General features: G+C 32.3%; 1 protein-coding gene and 1 long non-coding RNA gene across 7 annotated transcripts in view; both read right to left on the bottom strand.

The window, feature by feature from the left end:
* LOC145312059 (uncharacterized) overlaps positions 1 to 20779 on the bottom strand; it is a 40923-nt gene extending 20144 nt beyond the window's left edge. Inside the window, exons 1-3 of the mRNA XM_080151194.1 lie at positions 20612 to 20779; positions 19425 to 20119; positions 4354 to 4471 (exon numbers count right to left, since the gene is read on the bottom strand). Of these exons, the coding sequence (XP_080007320.1) occupies positions 4354 to 4471; positions 19425 to 20119; positions 20612 to 20642 (844 nt within the window). The 5' untranslated portion in view covers positions 20643 to 20779. The remainder of the gene's footprint in view (positions 1 to 4353; positions 4472 to 19424; positions 20120 to 20611) is intronic.
* A 307-nt stretch (positions 20780 to 21086) lies between these two features.
* Positions 21087 to 23713, bottom strand: part of LOC145312058 (uncharacterized) — a 102152-nt gene continuing 99525 nt past the window's right edge. For 4 of the 6 annotated variants that reach the window (XR_013876886.1, XR_013876885.1, XR_013876887.1 and 1 more), the window contains one exon: positions 21541 to 21587. This is a non-coding gene — a long non-coding RNA (uncharacterized LOC145312058). Of the gene's footprint in view, positions 21156 to 21539; positions 21588 to 23713 lie in introns of those variants that run through there. The other 2 variants (XR_013876884.1, XR_013876883.1) reach the window with 2 other exon arrangements.

Here is a 23713-nt window from a genome sequence, read left to right as displayed (position 1 = left end):
CTTTATTCCTGGTTAATATTCACAAGGAGAATTCTCCCAACTTTAGCTACAATTATCATATAAAATTCTCTTTATTCCTGGTTAATATTCACAAGGAGAATTCTCCCAACTTTAGCTACAATTATTATATAAAATTCTCTTTATTCCTGGTTAATGTTCACAAGGAGAATTCTCCCAACTTTAGCTACAATTATTATATAAAATTCTCTTTATTCCTGATTAATGTTCACAAGGAGAATTCTCCCAACTTTAGCTACAATTATTATATAAAATTCTCTTTATTCCTGGGTAATGTTCACAAGGAGAATTCTCCCAACTTTAGCTACAATTATTATATAAAATTCTCTTTATTCCTGATTAATGTTCACAAGGAGAATTCTCCCAACTTTAGCTACAATTATTATATAAAATTCTCTTTATTCCTGGCTAATGTTGACAAGGAGGATTCTCCCAACTTTAGCTACAATTATTATATAAAATTCTCTTTATTCCTGGTTAATGTTCACAAGGAGAATTCTCCCAACTTTAGCTACAATTATTATATAAAATTCTCTTTATTCCTGATTAATGTTCACAAGGAGAATTCTCCCAACTTTAGCTACAATTATTATATAAAATTCTCTTTATTCCTGGTTAATGTTCACAAGGAGAATTCTCCCAACTTTAGCTACAATTATTATATAAAATTGTTCTTCTCATATTTTCCATTTTCTCTCCAAAATATTTAATATTAAACTTGTGCCTTTTATTTGATCTGTCTTGAAGTAGAAATTTCTTATTTGTTAAAATATATTCTTGTATAAAAGTAACATGAGCTGTGTATGTCTGTCTGTCCAGAAGGATCTCGTTAACCGCTGAACCGATATGGTTTTCCTTTATGTGTAGCTTCCTAAGAACTTTTATAACTTTTTTGGGGGTGGTAACCTCCAAAGAGAAATTGAAAATGGACAGAGGTCGATCCCTACCCCCCTTCAAGTGGGGCCTCTAGGGGCGTAGCCGCTGGTATATTACATACAAACTATTTCATTTTAGAGGGTCTCTGACCTAATTTTTAATTAAAACCAATAAAATTTGTTTAAATTGGCATGGTTTGAACTGAAAAGCCTGCAATTAAAATTGAAACACTAGTGCTAATATGTAAATGTGGGAGAGGGTGTTCTTACCATGTCAATAACTTAAAACAATAGCCATTCTCACTTTAGCATTTTGCAATACAGGAATAGGTCAATAGTAATCAATTATTTATACTCACAGAATTTTTTTAGGTGATGATCTTAGTATGGCTACTAAAAACCATGAATCATCAAAAAAAGGGTTAAAATTGTGCTATTTAATACTAATTGGCGAGACTATGGCAACACTATTACAGTGTGCGGTTAGCATAAATGCAGGCAAACTAGAGAATAGGAGATAGTTCAATGCAAGATTAATATTTAAGACAAAAGATATCTAATAACATTCCATCTTAAAAGTAGTTTTTAGGATATTATCTTTTTCATATAACAGAAAGAGCCATTTTCAATTAATGCCAAATTTGAAATATATAGTGCTAAATTTAAGTCAGTATTGAACTTCTTTAATATATGCAGTACAGCCGACATTAACAGAAACTCACTAATAGTCATAAAAGCAATTTTATTTTTAGTAGCGAAGCTACTCAATAATTCAAAATGTCCGTCCGTAAAGTAATTTTGTCCGACTTCTATTCAAGATATACGGCTGAAATTTCTTCTCAACACTCCCCATATTATTCTTATCATATTTCACAATAAAAATATTTTTAAAAAAACGAGTTGAAAAAAAAATCAAAGTTGAAATGAAATATATTGATTTATCTCCAGGGTAGATAGAAAGATAGTAAGATAATGGTAGAAATTTTACAATAGTTGGGCAGATATAAGCTTCAATCAACCCCTTTACACAATCATAGATATATATAATATCCTACCTATTTATGGGTCTTTTAAACCAATCTTAGATATACATATCCTACCTATTAATGGGTCTTTCTAATTCATATCTAATTGGTGAAAAGTCTTAGGATTTTTAGGTTTTTTTTAAGATTTTTGTAGTAATATTAGGTTATGTAAAAATGAAGTATTTTTATGTCTGGCGCATTTTTTTCTTTTACTAAATATGTTCTGCTGCCCAACTATTGAAAGTAAAGGAAATGAGAAATAAACTTTGTTGCATTCAATCAATTTATTGATTCGCAGGGATACAGTGATAGACCAATAGATGATAATTTAATCTTTCTATGTTATTTTGTTTAATAACCCTTTTCCAATTTGAATAATTTTTAGATTGAATTATCTATCCTTCAAGTCTACTAGAGGCTAAAATCCACAAAAACGTGGAATATAAGTAGGTATTTTAATCGATTTAAACCATGTGATGATAAGAGTGAAAAGGTTTTAAACTTTAAGATACTTTGTAATGAAAATGCTTTCCTTTAAGGCATAATAATATTTTATTTATTTAATATATACTGTAAAGTAACTTTATGTTAAATTCAATTTAAACATAATAAATAGCATATATGGATAAATGCAAAAAAAACTTGGAAAGGAGATTTATAATCAGAGATTTTTATCATATGATGTTTGTGTGAAAATATTGTCTCTTTGCCTTTTTATAATATCAGGGAAAGAGGTTTCAAGGAGTTATAAAAATGTAAGAATAACTAAAATACACAAAAGTTGTAAAATTTAAATTTGCGAATATATGGCTCAATCATTGCAAAAAAATCTTTTTCATCCCTCATATTTGCTTCACTTTTACTTAACCCCATCCTTTATCAAATACTCCCCCTTTAAGTCAGTCGCTTCCACCGCATATATTTGCATTCAAATACTAGTTGTAAAATGCATCTGGTTTCGGGCATAAAGGGTTGAGTTTCAAAAAGTTAAAGGATTTTTGGTGGTTTTTTACAGATTTTACGAGTTTAGCAACTTAACAAAGAGCTACACCACCTTCCCTTAGATGCTAGGGACGCAGCAGCTAGTACTATAAGGGATTAAACACTTTCTTAGGCTAAACTCAGACAATTTCTTTGTATTTTTCTAAAATTTTTAATAGCCCATTCCTTTATTCCGTATCTAAGCTCATTTTAGTAAAAGGGCATGTTTTCTTATGTTAACTGCAAGTTTCAAAACAAAGTTTCACTCAAGCCAAACAATTTTAGAGGCAATATTTTTCTTTAAAAATATATATTGTAAACTTGCGATTTTAATTATGTAAATTATCCAATGTAAATATTGGTAGTTTTTGTGTTTCTGTCCAAAAAAGGTATAGATGTAGGTTATAAAAAGTGAATTATAAACCAGGGATCTAAAGGGATAAGACAATGGCCGATAAATTGATGGACATCCGCAACAATGATACCAAAATTACCCCTTTTCTTTAAAATTTGTGGTTGAAACGTTTGAAACTTTGAACACTCAACTTAAATTCAGAAGTTCATAAATTTTGGGGACTAGTGTAATAAACAGCCCATTGTCCCCACTTTCCCTCTTTAAAAAAAACAAAAACCGTGAATGAAAACATTAAAAACTGTATTATATAAAAAGGAAAAGCAATAAATAGTCCCTTCTCAAATATCAAAACAATATCAAGTATTGAATTTTATTATTATACAATATTTATGTTTTAATTCTTTGAAACAATATAATTTTTAAGTTAAACATTTTATTCCATTGTTATAGGGATAAGACAATAAATAATTTAATGTTCATTAAGATAAATTAAATTACCCCTTCTGCTGTATAAATTACTGGTTGAAAAGTTAAGGCACTGTTTATCATTTACTTATTTCCAACTTATATTGAATATAATTGGTTGGTTCATTTAGTTCCAAACGTTGGCGTTATCCTCTTAGAAATTTTTTTTTCAATTTTTTACCCCCCCTCCCCCCCCCCCCCCGACTACCGACGAACAACTATTTTAGGTTAGGTTAGGTTTTAGGCTAGGGAGCCGAGCGCTGCGGCTAGGCAGGCAAGGGGGCCGAGCGCTGCGGCTAGGCAGGCAAGGGGGCCGAGCGCTGCGGCTAGGCAGGCTAGGGAGCCGAGCGCTGCGGCCAGAGTTCATAGTTAGCTGTCGGGGGGGGGGGGGGGGGGGGTACTCAAATTTTCAATATTGAAAAAAAAATTTCTAAGTTGATAATACCCAAACGTTTTAACCAGTATTTGTAATCTACATAAGGGGTATTTTTGTGTTTCAGCATTGGGGATTTACATCAATTTATAGGCCATTGTCTTATTCCTTTAAATCCCTCCAATAAAAAAAAGTTAATTTAAGTTTTGGGTTTGCTGTTGGTCAAATACCTAGCGGTTATAGGGATCTTATTGGACATACCTGTATCAGTTTCATGCCAGACAATGCCATCCAGGTTGACAGGTGTCCCTGGTTCACACGGGCCCAGAATCTCGGGTTCGGTTACCGTACTCGCGTCCGTCACCGTACCAACATCAACCTTAATAAGAAATATATTTGTTAAATGCCTGTAATACGATGCTATACATGATTTTTCAGAATGGATGAGAACCAGTTCTAATCCTGCGGATATTAATCGGGTTCTAAGAAATACTGGAAAATGTCTTTAAATAAAAGAAGAATGTCTAGGTATCTGTTCTAGGTATTATTATAATCTAGGTTAATTCTTAACATAAAGGCTGGAGGGCGCAGTTGCTAGTGTATAAAAATAAAAAGAGGAAAGGAAATAAAACCTATCTTTATTGTACTTTCTCAACATCATTATACACAAACTGTGGTAGTTTATGTGTGTGTGTGTGTATGTGTGTGTGTGTGTGTGTGTGAGTGTGTATTAATGTAAAGGCTAGAAATTGAGAGTGGAGTATTTGTGTTGATGATCCAATATGTTACACATAATTTAGGATGCTACCCCCATCACAGGGACAGGCATGCGTAATCTTCAAACAATCCTTATTTAAAAGTAACATGATTTCTGTGTATCTGTCTTTCTGTACCGAAAGATCGAACCGATATGGTTTTCCTTTACAGTGTAGCTTCTTATAGGTTCTGGTAACGTTTATAGCTGTTTTGGGGGAGGGCACTTCAATCCTCCCAAGAAAAATTAACTACTTGTCCTGATTATAGTAGATGGATGTATATATGTGTGTGTGTCCTGTAATATCAATCTCATAAACAGCTTGACCGATTGTTTCTTAATTTTCAGGAAAAGTTAATATTGGTCATTGACAGGTAACAGGCATTTGAGGGGAAAGGGCAATACTTCTTTATAAGTATAATAATATTCTGTATTTATTGGTATATTGTGCTATCAATATTTCTTTATAAGTAGAGTCCCTGTCCTATACAGTCTCTCTCTGTATTGGTATATTGTGCTATCAATCTTTAACCCTGTTAAGATACCATACTATTCATACAAAATGGAATAAGATCATTTTGGCTATTCAAACATAAGTTATTCCCCTAACTTCCCCAAATTAAAATAGCCTAAAACCAGACCATAGCTAAGTCGTTAAAGATATCTTACTGATCACGCACCTAAATGAGACTAATTTAGTTCATGTGTTAAAATTCTTTTATGTGTGGATTAATAAAATAATAATAACAAAACCTTCTACTACAGTTAGGGAGTTGAATCCATTTTTATAGAAGCAGAAATATAATCTATGATTATGGTTTGGACCCTCTAAAACTGTAATTTACCTTTCCACTTTCCCCTCTCTTGGTGAAGATATCTTCAACAAGAGAGACAAAAGTGGAATCTTATATTTCAAAAATCGTATCGGCGTTGAAGATATCTTCACCAAGAGAGGGGAAAGTGGAATCTTACATTTCAAAAATCGTATCGGCGTTGAAGATATCTTCACCAAGAGAGGGGAAAGTAGAAAGGTAGATTACAGTTTTAGAGGGTCCAAACCATAATCATAGATTATATTTCTGCTTCTATAAAAATGGATTCAACTCCCTAACTGTACTATGTGTGTGTGTGTGTGTGTGTGTGTGTGTGTGTGTGTGTATGTGTGTGTGTGTGTGTGTGTGTGTGTGAGTGTATGTGTATGTGTACATTGCACCAATTAAGAATTATGTTTCTTTTGTGTGTATGTAATATTATATTTTAAAACAAGGATGAAAACATCCATAGCAAGTTATAAATTACTAGCGGCTTCGCCCCTAGCCTCTAGGGGCTTTGCCCCAAGAGGTTTGATCAACCTATTTTTGTGTTATTTACATTTTTTTTTAATTTTTGGGGGGGGATTTTTTTTTTTGTGGGGGGGGGCTGAGTCGTCCCCCCGTTTGTAATTTTATTTCTAAAAAGAATTTTTTTGGGGGGTTGGGGGTGTCACACCCCCCAAGAAAATAGCTTAAAACCATCACAGGACCAGTTGGTATATTTCCTGAAGAGTAGAGCCCAATCGGTTCAGTGGTTAATGAGATCATAAGCTTCAGACAGACAGACATCGGTTTACTTTGTATTATAGATATGTACTTCTTTCCAAAGTTATTAAAACACGTTTTCTCATTTGTTGACATCAAAACTGTGGATCTTTTTTATAAAATCTTGATTGGATGGTCCAAACTTTTCCCAAGTTTTATCAACAACATAAGGGGCAATCTTTTGGAACATAATTGGGGATGTAAATCAATTTATCGTCCATTGTATTATCCCTGATAACTTTATTGAAAGGTATGTAGTGACGTAAAGACCATAATTATGGAGTAGCTGCGCTTCTCATAACATTACACACTTGTGTATATTTTATTACTGTATTAATTTAATTGATTTCATCAGAATAATCAGTTAAATTCAACTGATATTTCACGATTTAAATCTAATGAAATCATGCTATTTATCGTCTTAGCGGTTGCGCCATTAGCATCTAGAGGCACTATATTCAAGGGTGGCAAGAAATAGGCCAAAAATTATCCCAAGGCTTAAATAAAAAAATATAATATTTTAAAACCACCCCAGGGCCTATATAAAACTTCCCTGAAAAGTAGTTATTGATTACTTAAGCTTTAGACATAAAAAAAAATTACTACTTCATATTATAGGATATTTCTAGCTTTTAATAAAACCTAACTAAACTGCTTTATCAACAGTTTATTTGTTTCCCCCACTTAATACTTGTTTTTGTTTTTAATATCACAATAAAATTATCCCCTTCACAACAAACACACACACACACACACACAAACACACACACATACCAGGGATCTAAAGGGATAAGACAATGATTAATCATGATAAACAAAATTAACCCCTCTAAATTTTTTTCATTAATGATAAAGTAGAAAAACAACAGTACTAGAATTATTTAAGGTCCAATGTCCCCTCCCTCCCTCTCTACACACACACACACACACAAACTCTATAAACACAATTTACCTTTTTTCTTTCTTTCTTAGAAGAAGTCTAAATCAGCGTGTTACAGAATGATAAAATAGCTAAGAAGGAGCTTCAAAAATACAAAAATATTCTGTCGGACACACACACATTTATCTTTAAATAATAGATTTACTTCTAAATTTAGAAAATCAACCCTATAATTAAAGTACGTCCGCATGTCCGTATTTTACAACGAAAAGAACTTTATCTAACAAGTTAAAATACTTTTTAATATAGGTATAATTTTTATTTACTAACAATTTTTCTTCTCCGATTTAAATAACTTAAGATAATCTTTTTGCAAGCTTTTTGGCCCTACTATTATATTGTGAGAGGGAAAAATAAATTCGTTTACACAAATAAAAAGAAAGAGGTATAACTTAAGTGAGTGAGAAAGAAATACAGGGGACGGAAAAGAGTTTAAGATCTAAAAATGTTTATCAAAATCTGCAAAAAGATTTTTTTAGCAATAAGGAAATTGGTTAAAACTGTGAATGATTAACGTACTTCGTAAACAAAAACAGTTTTAGTTTTACAAACGAATTAAATATCTGTACTATTTTTAAAATGTTGGTTGTTTTGACTGAGCCCTATTTTATAATTGAATGTTGGGTTATGAGAGTGGAAATAAACAGCTTCCTGTTAGCCCCCCCTCCCCCACTCTCAGATTATAAAGTGTACAAATTCAATGTGAACCAGTTATGACCCCAACGTGTTATTTTTTATTACTTCTGTATTTTGTCCTTAACATATTTGTGTGTGTATGCCATTAAAGATCTCGTAAATGGCAAGACAATATTTTTACAATTCTCTGGAAACTAGGATAATAAAAAATAAACGTGTGATGGGGTAAACTTCCTCCCCGCCTCATGGGGCGAAGCCACTTCAGCAATAAAAATGAAAGGTATATCACCATGAAATTGCAGCTTAGCCACCCCGAAATAGTTTCAAGCATTACAAAGTTAAAACTTTGTACTTCTTTTTACAGGGGAGAAGAAATATTTATTCTCCATTATCACATCCCTGTATTTATGAAAAGCTGGCTAATTATCTCATCATACACTTATAATCCAATGCACTTTCTTCATTGGATAAATGGATTGGTGAATTAAAAATAACTTATACTTTAACAAATAGTCCAACAAAGGCATACAGAAAAAATTTGAAAGAGCGCTAACTATGACCAAATTATTATTTGCACATTATGTTTTTAAAAATTTTAAATTTTCTCTCCTACCCCTTTGAAAATCATCTACCTGCCCCTTCAACCCTGAGTTTTCTTTTGACTTCGCGTCATTAAATTGATAAAAATCTGTGAAGCTCTTTTATTACTTGTTTTATGGATTTAATAGAAACAGCATAAGGAATGAGAAAAGAGGGGGAGAACGAGATAAAAAGTAGCAACTCAATAAGAAATCTAATCCGTTCTTCTTAACACTAAAAAATACGTTGGTATGTTCTTTTTGAAATAAATACTAAACTTGATTCTTACAAATTTACTTTTTAAAATAACTAATCAAACGCATCAATGCACATATTTGCCCTTGTTCAAACTGAAAGCTTATATTTAAGATTTTATCTCTTGTTAAAAAAGGGCAGATGTGCAGTGTTTTATCGCTTCAACATGTTGCACTTAAATTAGGCTATGGCCAGTTTTTTTTTTAAAGCAGTTAGGCTACTCTTAAATATGTGTCAGTTGGAATGCTCGAACGACAGCGTCCAAAATAAAGCATCAGAGTGTTGCACCTATATTTTGATTAAGAAGAACATAAACATTAAGTTTATTAATATTTTCCATTAAATTAAATCATTAAGATTTTTAAACTATAACTAATGGATATATTTTTATTTGTTTAATATACATAAATATTACATTTAATCTAAATTACTTTTCTAGGTAGTAGGTATTTTATTTCAAATATAAAAAAACTAGAATATTTTACGATATTTTTATTACAGTACTGAATTAAATTCTTTGTAAAAAACAACAACGACAGCAATTTCAATTTTATAAAAGTCCATTAGTTAAGCAACGGGAATCATTTAGATATTATTGGAATTTCTTTATTAATAACCATTTCAGCAATAAAAGTGGAAAAACAACCAACTATTTTTGCCATAAATAATGACAGTTTTTATTGAATGTCCTTCGCCCCTTGCACCTAGGAGATCTGTATTTGGAGGGGGGGGGGAGGGGGAAGAGACAGAAGAACGATATTTAGAATCAGTGCATCATAGACGAACAGACTGACAGAAAATACATAATATAGCTACGCTTCCCTATTTGTAAAAAAAAACTTATTGCAACAGTTAAAAGTTTGAGTCCTATATTGATGACAAAGTTGTTCAGAAGAGTTGGCACCAGAAAAAATGCAGAGTTTGGGGGGGGGGGGGGGAGGTATGAGAGGGCAAATAAGAACACCCTCTACCTCTCAACTATGAAAAACTTTAAGAGAAGGTTAGAGAGAGAGGGGGGGGGGGTATTTGAGAGGCCCCGCCGCGAAGAAACTCTTAATCTTGAGCAAGGCTTTTTTGCTAATTCATTTATAAAAGTTTTACCACATCATAGAATAGAAAGAAATAAACAGCGATTTTTTAAAAAAGTAATGTTTGTGTGTATGCATTGGTTTTAAAATCCAAGAAATTAATGTTAGAAATTAATGATTAAAATTTCAGAATGTCTGTCTCTGTCCCCAATTGACAAATTGAAAACAGTGCAAGATTTTTCCAAGATTTTTTTGTCTTCTTTTTTATTTATTTTAACAGACTAAATATGTTCATTAGTTGACAAGAATGACAATGTCTCAATGAAGCGAAGTAATCCTATCAAATAAAATAGTTCCTTCTTTAGTTTTTCCGTCATAATCTTGCAATCTGATTGTTTTCTCAATTTTTGGGAAGCTTCATATAGGTCCCGGGTTGATTTTAGACCATTATATTTTAAAATTTAAGTTCTCAGATGATCTTAGATTCTTAATTACTGCCCTCCTGACCTAGGGGCGCAGTCTCTACCTAGTTATTTAGAAATCGACATATGTGTAAATTTTTGAAATTTATTTGACTATATTTAAAGAGTAGCTACGGTACTAAAAAAAAACTCTAAAGAAACTCCAATCTAAAATCAATTAATTTATGTTATCGGACAAAAAAGCATGAAAAATATGTTTTTATCAATAGAAACACTCAGCTAGGCGGCCTATTATTTTTAAATCATCTATATAGACATTTAAGTTTTAAAATATTTTAATGGATTTTTAATATATGGATTTGGTATTTTTATTTGTAAAATCTAATGTTACCAAAAGAATATGTATGTATGTTCAATAAAATCTCGTATACAGCCGTTTCAAATTGGTCAATGGCGGGTTTTGGGCTATTAGAAAAAAATATAAGTGGGGGTGGGGGATGCTAGTATTAAACCCATTACCTAACTCCTATCTACTTCTGTGGACAAGATCCAAGAAAAATACTGGTTCCATATTGATAGAATCCAATATTTGAGACAAAATATATGTATTGTCCTAATTTAAATGTTTGTTCTATTAAGCAAACAAATGATCTTACTCCTAAGACACATACATATAATCTTAAAATAAATTGAATAAATTCATGAAATATTTGTATTATGTCATACCCACAATTTTTAGAAAGTCAAGAAAAATCTATTTTACATTAAAAAATCACAAAATGTAACGATTATCTTTATGTTAAAAGTGCAATATGCTGTCATAGTTATTAATGAAAGAAAAAGATAATTGTATTTTTAAAACACGATAGGTAGGTATGTGATGACTCATATATCTTTTGTTTAATGACACAAAAATGATAATACGTTACTTATAGCATCGTATTATAGACGGTTATTAAAATGAAAAATTATAAGATTAATTCTATGACTTCTATTTAAAATTCAAGGAAATTTTTTCGTAATACAATGCTATGAATGATTTTTCAATATGAGAACCGGTTCTGATCTAGCGGATATTATTCGGTTTCGAATCCATTCTGGAAAAAATATTAAAATCCTTGAATATATCACCATGTTTCTAGACCTACTGCCCATAATTTGTCCGGAAACAATATTACACAAACAAGGATAGAAATTTGTTTAGCAGTGCAGCTGTACTGTATTTATTTAAAAATTGAAACCAGCTATTAATAAATATATGTAGAATATACATGGTTTTTATAACAGGGGAAAATTGCCGTCATCATGGATAATTGTAAAAATACATCCATTATTTAATTGAGTTCTAATTTTTTTAATTAGCTGGAAAGGATCTATGTAGAAAACCTCCAAGGACATGCTCATGATTTTAATTGGGTGGACGTCCAAGCTTTTTATTTTGATGAGAGTAAAATGAGAGGTTTCAAAGGTTTTTTTTTGGGGGGGGGGGGTATTTCTTACAATTTTGATTGGGGTAAAAGTTTAAGGGAGAAAAACACCACTTTACCCCCACCCTTGGACGTATTTGCTGGTCAACTCTACAACAAAAACTTTTTTCACAGTTAAAAATGTATTTGTTTTTGTTTAAAGTTTTAACTGTACAAGATTTAATGCATAATAAATGAAATAGAGATAGATGTGAATAACAAACTTGAAAGCAAATTCTCCAAAATAAAGAGAATATGTGTGCAATGAAGAAATTGCCAAGACTTAGGTATAAGAGTTGTTTATCTATCGTATTATAAACAGCTTTCCGCGGATATTAAACTAAACATTTAAATATTAATACAAGTTTTGTTGTACCAGAGGGGCGAAAGGCCCATGCTAACAAAACTGGTTTAAATTTTATTATTTTTATTTTAATATTCGTGGAAAATTATCTGGAATACGAGGCTATACATGATTTTTCATTATGGCTGAGAACCTGTGCTAATCCAGCGGATATCATTTGGTTTCAAAGCCATACTGGAAATGTTTAATTTGCTGTAATTGTTATAATTGTTATAAATAATGAAGATCGTACAATATTAGAAAAATATTATGTTGCTAAACTAAAAAAATGAAAAATCATAAAATATCTTTTTTTCCGAGTCTCATATTCCTCCCAACCCAGGCTACTTTATATCTATTAATATACATACAACAACATAGAATAGCATAAGATGCATCAAATCTAATTAAAATCGCGTAAACGGCCATGCATTATGATAAATTAATTATAATTAAGTTTTTTTATTGTTTGGCTTAACAACTTTGGGGACTTTTATTGAATTTTATTGGTTGGTTCATAAAGTTGAGTGTCCAAACGTTTCAACCACTAATTGTAAACTGCAGAAAGGGAAATTTTTTGTATCATCATTGGGGATGTACAAAAATTAATCGGCCATTGTTTTATCCTTTAAGATCTAATATGCACCTACTTAATTCTAGAGTTTATATTTGATTGGCAGAGATCCAAAATTATAATTTCAAATAGATAATCATTACAAATAATAATCTAGTTATATCAAAATTAAATTTCTATATCAATCATATGCTTAACTGGAGGCTAAGTCCCTATATCTAGGTTCTTGATATTCAGAGAATAGAGAAGGGCAAAAAAATAGCCTTAAACCATCCTGGGACATGAATCCAAAAAATGAAGAATGGGTTTAGTAGTTTTTGAAAAAAAAACCTTACTACTTTATATGACAGGATAACAAAGCTCTAAAGCATTTAGCATTAACATATTACCAAAAAGTTCATTTCAGTATTTTTATTAAAATCTTGCCAAAATGTTTATTTGTTTGAATTAAAGAACATGTGCGTTTTAAAAACAGCTTCAATTAAAAGCTTACAATATATATTAACAAACAGAATCAAATTAAACATTTAGATTCTGAGGGAGGGGACATTGGAATGAAAATTTTACTGATTTCTAAAGTTTATAAGTTAACACCTTCTCGTAAAATTTTTTGTGTTTTTAAAAAAACAATAATCTTATTTTGTTTATCAATTTATTTTCAATTGTCTTATCTCTGAGTTTTTGCTACAATGTGCTATAAGCTATTTGTGTGTGTGTGTATTTGTATACCCAATCTTATTTTATCAGCCATTACGTTAAAAAGTCAAAGAAGTAATCTCTCTCTCTCTAAATCTCTATTTTTCTCTCCCTTTCCTCTTTTTCCAAATTTCTCAGCCCCCTCGCCACCAACTTTTTTTCCGTTGAGCTGGAAAGAACATTTTTCTTGTAGAAACTGATTTCCCTCCCCCCCCCCCCTCTTTATCTTTACCCCCAATCGTGTATCAACCCCCCCCCCTCTTTTTATCTGTTTTCTTTCTTTGTCCTCCCCACTCTTTCAGTCTAGTTTTCAAAAGTATTTTTTCTAATTTTTGGCGCATTTATTATTTACAAAAACTTAAATCTTTCTGTTTTAATCGATCTAAGATTCAATCGATCTTAATTAAGTATTATTTATTTATATTTTAATTTAAACCCTCCTAAGTATTCTTTTACATTATTAGGTAGGTATTTATTAAAATTACCTGTACAAAAAAAAGATTTCGGTATTTAGTTTTTTAGATAAAGTTTTAATTTTGTACATAGGTATTCCTTTTAAACTAAAATTAAATTGGTATACCTAAATTATCTGTGATTTTCTTTATAAAAATCTACTAAAAAATTGGAAAACATTGAAAAGATTGTTTAAAAACTATTGTACTGTAGTCTCATTTCCATAATTTAAACACCTTTTTCTCCCACAACCTAGCTACACGAGTCCAAAGACTTTTTATACATACGCCTAGCAGAATCACAAAAATACTTTTTGTCATTTTTTCAGTAGCGAAGCTATGATATAATTACCGACAGTCTGTACGTTTAAATCATGATTTTTATGTATTCCGCAGGGATTTAAAGGGATAAGACAATGGCCGATGAATTGATGTACATCCCCAATGATGATACACAAAATTACCCCTTCTGTAGATTAGAATTAGTGGTTGAGACGTTTGGAAACTCAACTAAATGAACTAATCAATAAAAATTCAACAAAGTCTCCAATGTTGTTAAGCCAACGAGTAAGAAAACGTTATTCTAAAACTTGGGGACTAGCGTAATTTACAGCCTTATGTCCCGTCCCTCCCTGTATATTACTGTTCTTCTCTCTTTTGTTTCATTGCATATTTTCTTTATTCTTTTTTTCAAAGCTTCTCTGCTATTCGACATATTTGTTCTAGTTCTACACGAAGTATGTTTCTTAGAGACCTTAGTTAGACCTAGCATAAAAAGTGTATTATTTCTAATATCAATACTTCTTTGTTACAAGTTTTTTGCCGTTTTTGCTTCACATTAAAACATGTATGAAGCAATAAAAATATGTTGAAATAAATTGTTGAAGCATATATTAATGATTAGACCAAAGTATTTTGTTTTAATGAAAATAAAAAGGTTTTTTTTCAAATTTCTCTACATTTAATTTAGACCGCAGAATTTCTATCTTTTTTTCTGCTTCTGTATCGAAAAAACAAGAACGAAAATGACTAAAAGTAGTGCAGCAATAAAAAAAATAGCAAACTTTGGCGTTATCCTCTCAGAATTTTTTTTTCTTCAATTTTTTTCAATTTTGTACCCCCCCCCCCCCCTCCCACCCCCCGACTACCGACGAACAACTATTTCAGGTTAGGTTAGGTTTTAGGCTAGGGAGCCGAGCGCTGCGGCTAGGCAGGCAAGGGGGCCGAGCGCTGCAGCAAGGCAGGCAAGGGAGCCGAGCGATGCGGCTAGGCAGGCTAGGGAGCCGAGCGCTGCGGCCAGAGTTCATAGTTCACTGTCGGGGGGGGGGGGGGGGGGGGTACTCAAATTTTCAATATTGAAAAAAAAATTTCTAAGAGGATAATACCCAAACTTTAATGTAATATAGATAGGTTTAGTTTTTTAAAGTCTCCGAATAAACAGACAGACAATATCCAAATATAGAGTAGCTGCGCTACTAATCACACAAAAACACACAGACACATATAAATTTTTGGCCTAGGTATCAAATTATCGGTGAGAATTGATTTATAGCCGTTTTTCATTCAATACCTACTGCAAATATATATTATACATATATACGGCTTAATTTTAGTCTTCAACGAATTTTATACCTTAATAAATCATAAATTAATAATTGTCTTTTCATTTTTATTGGATTCTAAATTACATTATTTAGTTCTTTCAAATATATTTAATTGAATTAGTTTCTTTAATTAAGTATTGTAAGTAAAAAATAAAGTGTATATTTAAATTTTTACAAGGATTTTAATTTTACAAATCAACCCTTCCGTAGTGGTTAAGGTCTAGTGAATTATAAAGCGCAGCCACTCTACAAGTAAGTTAATGACGGTTTATCTTACGACAATGGTATCTTTCTTGATTATCAAGAATCTTAAGGGGTAAGACATTGGAAGATAAATTGATACACATCCCCAATGCTAATATACCCAAAGTTTGAGACATCGGAAAGATAAAGTGCGTATAAAACTTTGGGTAACACAGTTATGATTGTTGAATATTTTATCAGAAAAAAATAATAAAAATATTTTTCATCAAGACCTTTTGAATGAGTTTCTTTTCCTCTCTTTTTCTTGTTTTGAGTTGAACTAATCTATATATACCTCTAGTCTATGATCTCACATTGAAAACATGCCGTTTCCTCTCTCCCCACATTCCCACCTCCCCTCCTTAAATTGTGTCGTAAAATTCAAAGGATTTATTTGCCCTTTTAGCACGTCTGTCTTTTTATCTGTCTGTGACTTTGTATTTGTATGTGTATCTCTATTCAATCTGGATCAATACATTTAATTTGTAAAGCTGTTTTCTAAATCATGTGCAGCAATCGATATATTATTACTTGGAAATTACACCAGATTTCCATGTACTCTGTTAAATTAATACTCACAGCTGGCTAAAATAACGATACCCACTTCCTGCCATTCCCTTACCTTCTACTGGATGAACTAACTGACCAATAAATGAAGTATTAATAAGCTAAATTGGCACACTTTCCCCTGTCAATATATCCACGTATATTTTATATCCATTTGTTCAACTTTATGTTATATTACAACTTACATTAAAACCTAGGTTCATAGATTAATTTTTTTTGCAAGTACCTACTTATATTTTATTTCTTGTTATCGCTTCGCTAAGTACTTATTATAGTTTGCAGTCCTTCTTATTCCTACTCAAGAGTTTAAAACTTGATTATTTGTTGTTTAGATAAGCGTTGGATTTTTAATGGGATTAGTCATTCAACACGCAAAGCAAAGCTGTCTTTCAGGGATAAAGGGATGTATGAATAGTCGTGAGAAACCAGGGATCTAAAGGGATAAGACAATTGCCGATAAATTGATTAACTTCTCCAGTGATAAGACACCAAATTTAAATACCCTTTCTGTAGATAATAATAAGTGGTTTTAACGTTTGAATACCCATCTTAATAAATCAGCCAAAAGCTAAGTCCCCAAAGGTGATAAGTCAATGAATAAGAAAATATTACTTTAAAACTTTGGGGACTAGTTTAATAAACATCCCATTGTTCTCTCTCTCTCTGTGTATATAAATAGCTGTGATAAACTGCAATTTTAATCAATATAATTAATTAATAGTTGTGTTTCCATTTTTGGTTTTCTAAAGACAAAAAACTGATTTTAGGGGGGAATGGGTGATTTAAAAGCTATTCTTGGTGACTTATTATACAAACATTACATAATATTAAACAATTAAAATCGCTGAATATATTCTTCTTTTATATATATATATATATCACTTGAGCCCTGATGATGTTATGTATGTTGTATTTTTAAACTTGGGTTAAGAGGGGATTTATGTTAAATATACATACATAAATATTCTATCTATATTACTTACATTTTAAATTTCTACAAATTTTAGATTTACACTTCGAATTTAAATAGAAGCTTTTTTTATTTAATTTTAGCTTTTTTTGCATTGAAAGCATTGATTTCGAACTATGCACAATCACATAATTGATCATTTTAGAACATAGCAATTCTTAACTTAGCTTTCTTTGAATGTTGCTATCCTTGTTCTTAACATTCTAGATATTAAATGACTATTATTTATATTTTATGTTATTAATATTTGAAAAAGAATCGATAAATTGATAGATTTTTTGTTATCATTAAGATTTATTGTTTTTTAAAACCATGGTAATAAAACAAGAATAAATATGTCAATAAGTGGCATTAGTTCACAACCTATGGACGAAAAAAAGAGTAAAAATGGTAATAAATATAGTAAGAGTATTGGCAATACCTAAGAATGATAAAGGGGGGGGGGGGCGAAAGTGACACTTTTTGTAACCAAAACTAAAAGTCAACAAAGGAACTCAACTAAAAAAAGAGTTACAGGTCTGATATTTTGCATGGCAGTTGCTTAATAGGGGTACAATATGGAACTGTGAAGAAACGGCGGCGCAACCGCCAAAAAACGCCGTTTCCCGCCGAAACTTTTTTGCCTTTTCTCGGCGGTTTTCGTCGGTTTCGCCGCCGTTTTTTCACAGTTCCATATTGTACCCCTATAAAGCAACTGCCATGCAAAATGTCAGACCTGTAACTCTTTTTTTAGTCGAGTTCCTTTGACTTTTAGTTTTGGTTTCAAAAAGTGTCACTTTCGCCCCCCCCCCCCCCCCCTTTAGACATACAGACAGACCCTAACTATTAGGTAGTAGGACTACAAATAATCCTTAATTACCGCCCCTACCATAACCATTATATTAAATTACCTAAACAAAGATTTATTTTTACAACCCTCCCCCCTCCCTCCCCTTATATGGATTGCGGGCATAACAAAGCGTTTGTAAATAAATTTAATTAACATGGTTTGTCAGCGGGGATATGGAAGCCCTCCCCTATCCTCCCTCCTCCTATAATATTTATTGCTAGTTTTATTATACCTAAACCCCGGCCCTTTCCTCTTTTCATATGTTAAAAATACTACTTAAATAAATAGACTAATATTGAAATTATAGTTCTAACAAGGATGACAACATCCATAAGCAGCGAAGCACAAAATTTCGTGGATGGGACTGACGGTCATTGTTGTTTTCTTTAAATATCGGGAAATTTAATTTTGATATCTTTAACTGAAAAAATTTTGAAAATCGATTAATAAACACCAAAGATATGGGGGAAAATGTAAGAAATATAAAAATAGCCAAAAACCTGCAAAAAGGCAGTCTGACCGTCATTGTTGTTTTCTTCAAACGATGGGAAATTTAATTTTGATATCTTTAACTGAAAAAAGTTTGAAAATCGGACCATAAACACCAAAGATATGGGGGTAAATGTAAAAAATATAAAAATAGCCAAAAACCTGCAAAAAGGCAGTCTGACCGTCATTGTTGGTTCTCCAAACGACGGAAAATTTAATTTTGATGTGTCTAACTGAAAAAACTTTGAAAATCGGACCATAAACACCAAAGATAAGAGGAAAAATGTGGAAAATAGAAAAATAGCCTAAAACCTGGTAAAAAGCCGTCCGACCGCCATTGATGTTTTATAGTTAGTTTTGCTCCTTAATGATGGGAATGTTGTCAAAAAATTTCAGCTTTCTATCTTTTATAGGAGCTGAGTAAATCCCATTTCCCCCATAGCGTTACGGACTGACGGACTGACGGACTGACGGACTGACGGACGGACGGACAAAGTGAATTATAGAGTAGCTTCGCTACTAAAAACATTAATAAGTGTATAATTTTCTCGAAGTGAAATTATATTTATGAATTTTTGGACCATTTTTGGTGTAATAACCTTGAATTTTCTATTTTATAATGCAGTGAATATAGCTACTTGTTTATTAAGGTTATATCTTAACACACACACACACACACTTACTTAAATTCATCTATTTAGGACATTATTTAGATATCAGATTTGCATGATACATAATGTTAGGTAATAGGTCACTAATATGCAATTCAAGCAATATATTCATTTCACATCATTCTTTGCTTATTTTAATGTGACTAGGCTTGGTATTAGTCCAGTTTATGATAGGTCTAACTCCTCCAACAAATAATCCTTGATTATGAAGTAGTTAGAAAATAAAAAAAACCTTACCTTGAGTTTTTGACTTGTAAGCATTTGTAAGGAATTCGAAGACAATGGATTGTAGCTTGTATGTGCTGGGTTATACGAGTCTGTATAGCCCTGCGGACCTTTGTTATTGCAAATTCCATTCATATCAGTCACAGCCATGTTGTTATAATCAGATTTACCGCCGCCGTTCGCCGTTGATCCGGCGGGAGAACCGGCGGCGTGCGGAGAGCGCGGGCTTGATTCGCCCGACGCAGACGAGGGCGGACAGCTGTCGCCGCCGCTGCTAGAAGCACTACTTGAGACCGGAGCACTTGAGCCGCTGCTTGAGCTATTGTTGTACACATTTAGGCCGCCGAGATTAGGGCCGTTGACACCGTTATTTGTGGCGGCGCCACTTTGGGAAGCATTGGATGATTTCATGTCACTTTTTGTATCACTACCGCCGACAGAATCACCGTTTAACGACTTTGATTTTCCACTAATATTATTACCGGCCATACCGCCGCCGCCACTAATATCGGCCTTAACTATTTCCTGGCGACCGGACTTGGTCCGTTTGATTTTCATTTTGAGTCCCTCGGAGTTGGCGTCTGTTCCGCCGCTCCCCGGCGCAGAGCTCATTTTCGGCGGGTTCTGTCCGCCACTGGAGGCCACCGATGAGACGATCGGTGAACCGGGAAGTGAGGAGGCGAGAATTCTTGGTCCAACGGCTGCACCTAAAAATATTTTTATTTACAGAGGAAAAAAATTACTCTTTAAGGTAGAAGACGTCCTAGTATTTATACTTTTCATTTTACTAAGCAGTTTAATTCATTATACATGATAAATCATTACAAAGTTTTATCATTTCTTTTATGGATAACCTTAATTATTTAATAATAATGGAGTATAAAGAGTCTGTGAATACGTGAAATCTACAAATCTGCGTTCTCCTTTTTTTCAAGGTAAGTACCTACCTAAATAAAAGTTCAAAAGTTCAAAATTTATGTAAATCCCCAATGGTGACACACAAAATTCTCTCTTCTGTAGATTACAATTATTGGTTGAAACATTTAAACACTCAACCTAATGAATTAACAATTCAAAATTCTTTAAAAGTCCCCAAAGTTGTTAAGGCAACGAATAAGAAAACGTTATCAAAAACTTTAGGAACTAGTGTAATGAACATTCCATTGTCCCCTTCCATACTGAGTACCGCAGCAACTTACCTGGAGTTGTATGATGTTGGGACACTGGCATTCTACTACTGTTCACTGGAGAAGCTGTTTGTTGTCGGCCCCCACCTGACCCAGCTGTTCGAGGCGTACCTGAACTTGTGTGTAGGGGAAGAGACGGCCTGCAAGTTCATGGATGTTTTATATAATAATAATTGAGGACTACAGCGGTTAAGTAATTAAGGCGTGAGCTCAAAAGTCCCCCCACGTCTTACTGTTATTTATTTGTCCGAAGCTTAAGATTTCATAACTATTGAACAAATCAAGTTCTCCATTTTAGGGAAGCCTCATATGGGTCTTGGGATGGTTTTAGACTATTTATCATTTATATCTAAGTCTTGGGATGGTTTTATACATATCTTTTCTCGACATCTTTTCCCTTCGAATACAGAGCCCCCAGAGGCTAACAGCGCTAGTATACAATTTAATCTATATTATAAAACATCCATTCCTAGAGTTAATATTATTATTTCTTGACGTATTATTAGCTATTTCCCCTCCACCTCCACTGGAGGGTTTGTCCATCTCAGAGTTCCTGCAGGCAGGTTACCAGTTCAGAGACGTAAAGAAAATCCTAACATTCAAAATAAAAACCCCCTTCGCAAATTTTCGCTCTAGTTATTAGGATGTTTGTTTATGTTTTTTTCTTGATTTTCAGGTATACTAATACAAGTATCACTTTGTCTTACCCTTGGGGGTTATCCAAGGGTATACTCCAGTGGATACTCCTAGGTAGTAACCCTATTAGACCACACCTAATCTAACCTATCCTAAAGGTGATTGTCTAAAATTAATACTAAGTCCCTAAAATTTCAAAAGGGTTCGGGTTGAAAAATGTTTATTGATGATAAATGGGAAGGACTGCTTATAATATGGGGGGGGGGGGGGGGGAGGGTATTTTACCCTGAACTGGGAAGCTACCATTCCTGATATCCTCGTCGAGGTCTGAGATCAGTTTGCTCACATCAACCTGATATAAAAAGATATTCGTTAAATAATGAAAAAAATGCCTTATAAGCAGCGGTAGAGAAAAAGTATAATTTTTCTGTAATTTTTAAAGTTTTTTTTATAATTAGGAAATATTTTAAGTACCTAGTACCTTAGTATCTAGTTAATACCCCAAAAAATGTAAAAAAAAAAATTGTGACCTAATATTTTGGCAACTCTGATAGTTTATTAGATAAAGTTGGCAACTCCGTGCAAGATTTACAGTGATAGTTGGGCCATTATACAAATAAATGTCTCTCCTCATAACCATTTCTTTAACTGCTTGTCCCACCTCCCTCTCTTCCTATCTAACTTTCCCTTTCTCCCCCCCCCCCCCCAAAGTTTGTAGTTCTTGTAAATCTGTGTAAAATTATTATTGAATTATTCAGAAAGTTTAATAGCATCTACACACACAAACAAACACCCATACAGAAAAACATACACCAACACACATAAGAAAAAGAAAGAGGATTTGTTCATGAGCAGAGACTATTATTTTAAAAACAAATGTATGAATTTCGTAGATTTATATTGCCTTATAATCTTCTCCAAATAAGTTTAATTTTTATCTTCTTGAATTCTATCTATTTATATTATTCCAGTATGGCTTCAAACCCGATTAATATCCACTGGATTAGAACCAGTTCTCAGTGATACTGAAAACCCATGTATAGCATCGTATTACAGACAATTTTCCACAAATATTAAAATGAAAATTATACGATTAATATCAATTTTGTTAACCCGGGCCTTCGGCTCCTCTGGACTAAAAAATGGTTTTGATTTTAAACTTTTTCATTTTAATATCAGAAGAAAGCTGTCTATAATACGATGCAATGATTATTCTTTCATGTCTATAAATAAGATTAATCTATAACTAGAATCTGTATTCATATTTGTTTTCACAAAAAATTGTCTGTGTTTGATAAGGATTTAGTAAAAAACTTGAATATTTTGAATACATTTACACATTTTATTTCGACTGGTGAAACATTTTCAACATATGCGAACACAGCAAAATTTATTGGAAATATTTTATTACAATTTCATGGCGACTCTCAGGGGTTAGGGGGCAGGTATTATGCTATACAAGGACAATTACGTCCCAGGAAGAAAAGGGACAGTGTCCAAACTTTACAACCAATAACACATAAGGGGTAATTTTGTTAATTATCATTGAGGATCAATTTATCGTCAATTGCTGCAAAATCCACATTATATAAAACAAATATAATATAATTGAAGACGAATGAAATTCCCTTGCGGCTAGAATAGCGTGTTACATTTTTTTTCTCCAAATATTAAAAATTAAAATGTCAACAATTACTGTGTAAACAAATGATAATGTTTATTGTTATCAGGATAACAGGTATACATCTAGAACTATGCAGGATGAAAGAAAGGGGTGTTGATTAATATTGCTATTACCCTCTCCCTACCCACTAATCATAAAATATAATCTTAGATAGGTATCTTTTTTTTGTCAATTTAAATCAAGATACTGAAAAAATACAAAAATAATAATTAAAATTTTTAAAATTTGAGGAAAGGAAATATATGCTATATCTATATCCCTGACTCGAAATACATATTATACATACATTTAGAATTCTAGCAATTACTATTTCAGACAAGTGTTTTATGTTTAATGTTTATTTAGCATTAACATTTTAATTTTCACGTATCTCTAGTTTCTAAACATTAAATTAACATTTAAATATTATTTTTCTTTATATTGTTTTGTAACAATATTACAAGAGTAGGTACCTAGTCACTTGTAAATTAGGAATTTATAAATTGGACATTAGACAAAATACTACTTAGCTAGTTAATTATACCTAGGAAAAATGTTTATCTAAGTTGTAATCTTTTTTAGCTTATACTATTATATAAATTACTAAAGTTCTTATTGTCTGAAGTTTAAGATTTCAATGAATACTGGACTCAATGTAAGGGAAGCTTCACATGTGTCCGGGGATAGTTTTAGTCTAATTAATTTTTGGGTTTAAGTCTCTGGGTGGTTTTAGTCTATATTTCAGCTTCTTCTTTAACCCCAAAATATAGAGCCCATAGGAGCGCAGCCGCTAGTACAATAACCATTTAATCCCA

The sequence above is a fragment of the Acartia tonsa genome, chromosome 2 (genome assembly GCF_053477335.1).
Source record: "Acartia tonsa isolate MP-2025a chromosome 2, ASM5347733v1, whole genome shotgun sequence".
In the NCBI taxonomy this organism is placed as follows: Eukaryota; Metazoa; Arthropoda; class Copepoda; order Calanoida; family Acartiidae; genus Acartia; species Acartia tonsa.
This window is presented reverse-complemented; position numbering and strand designations above follow the sequence as displayed.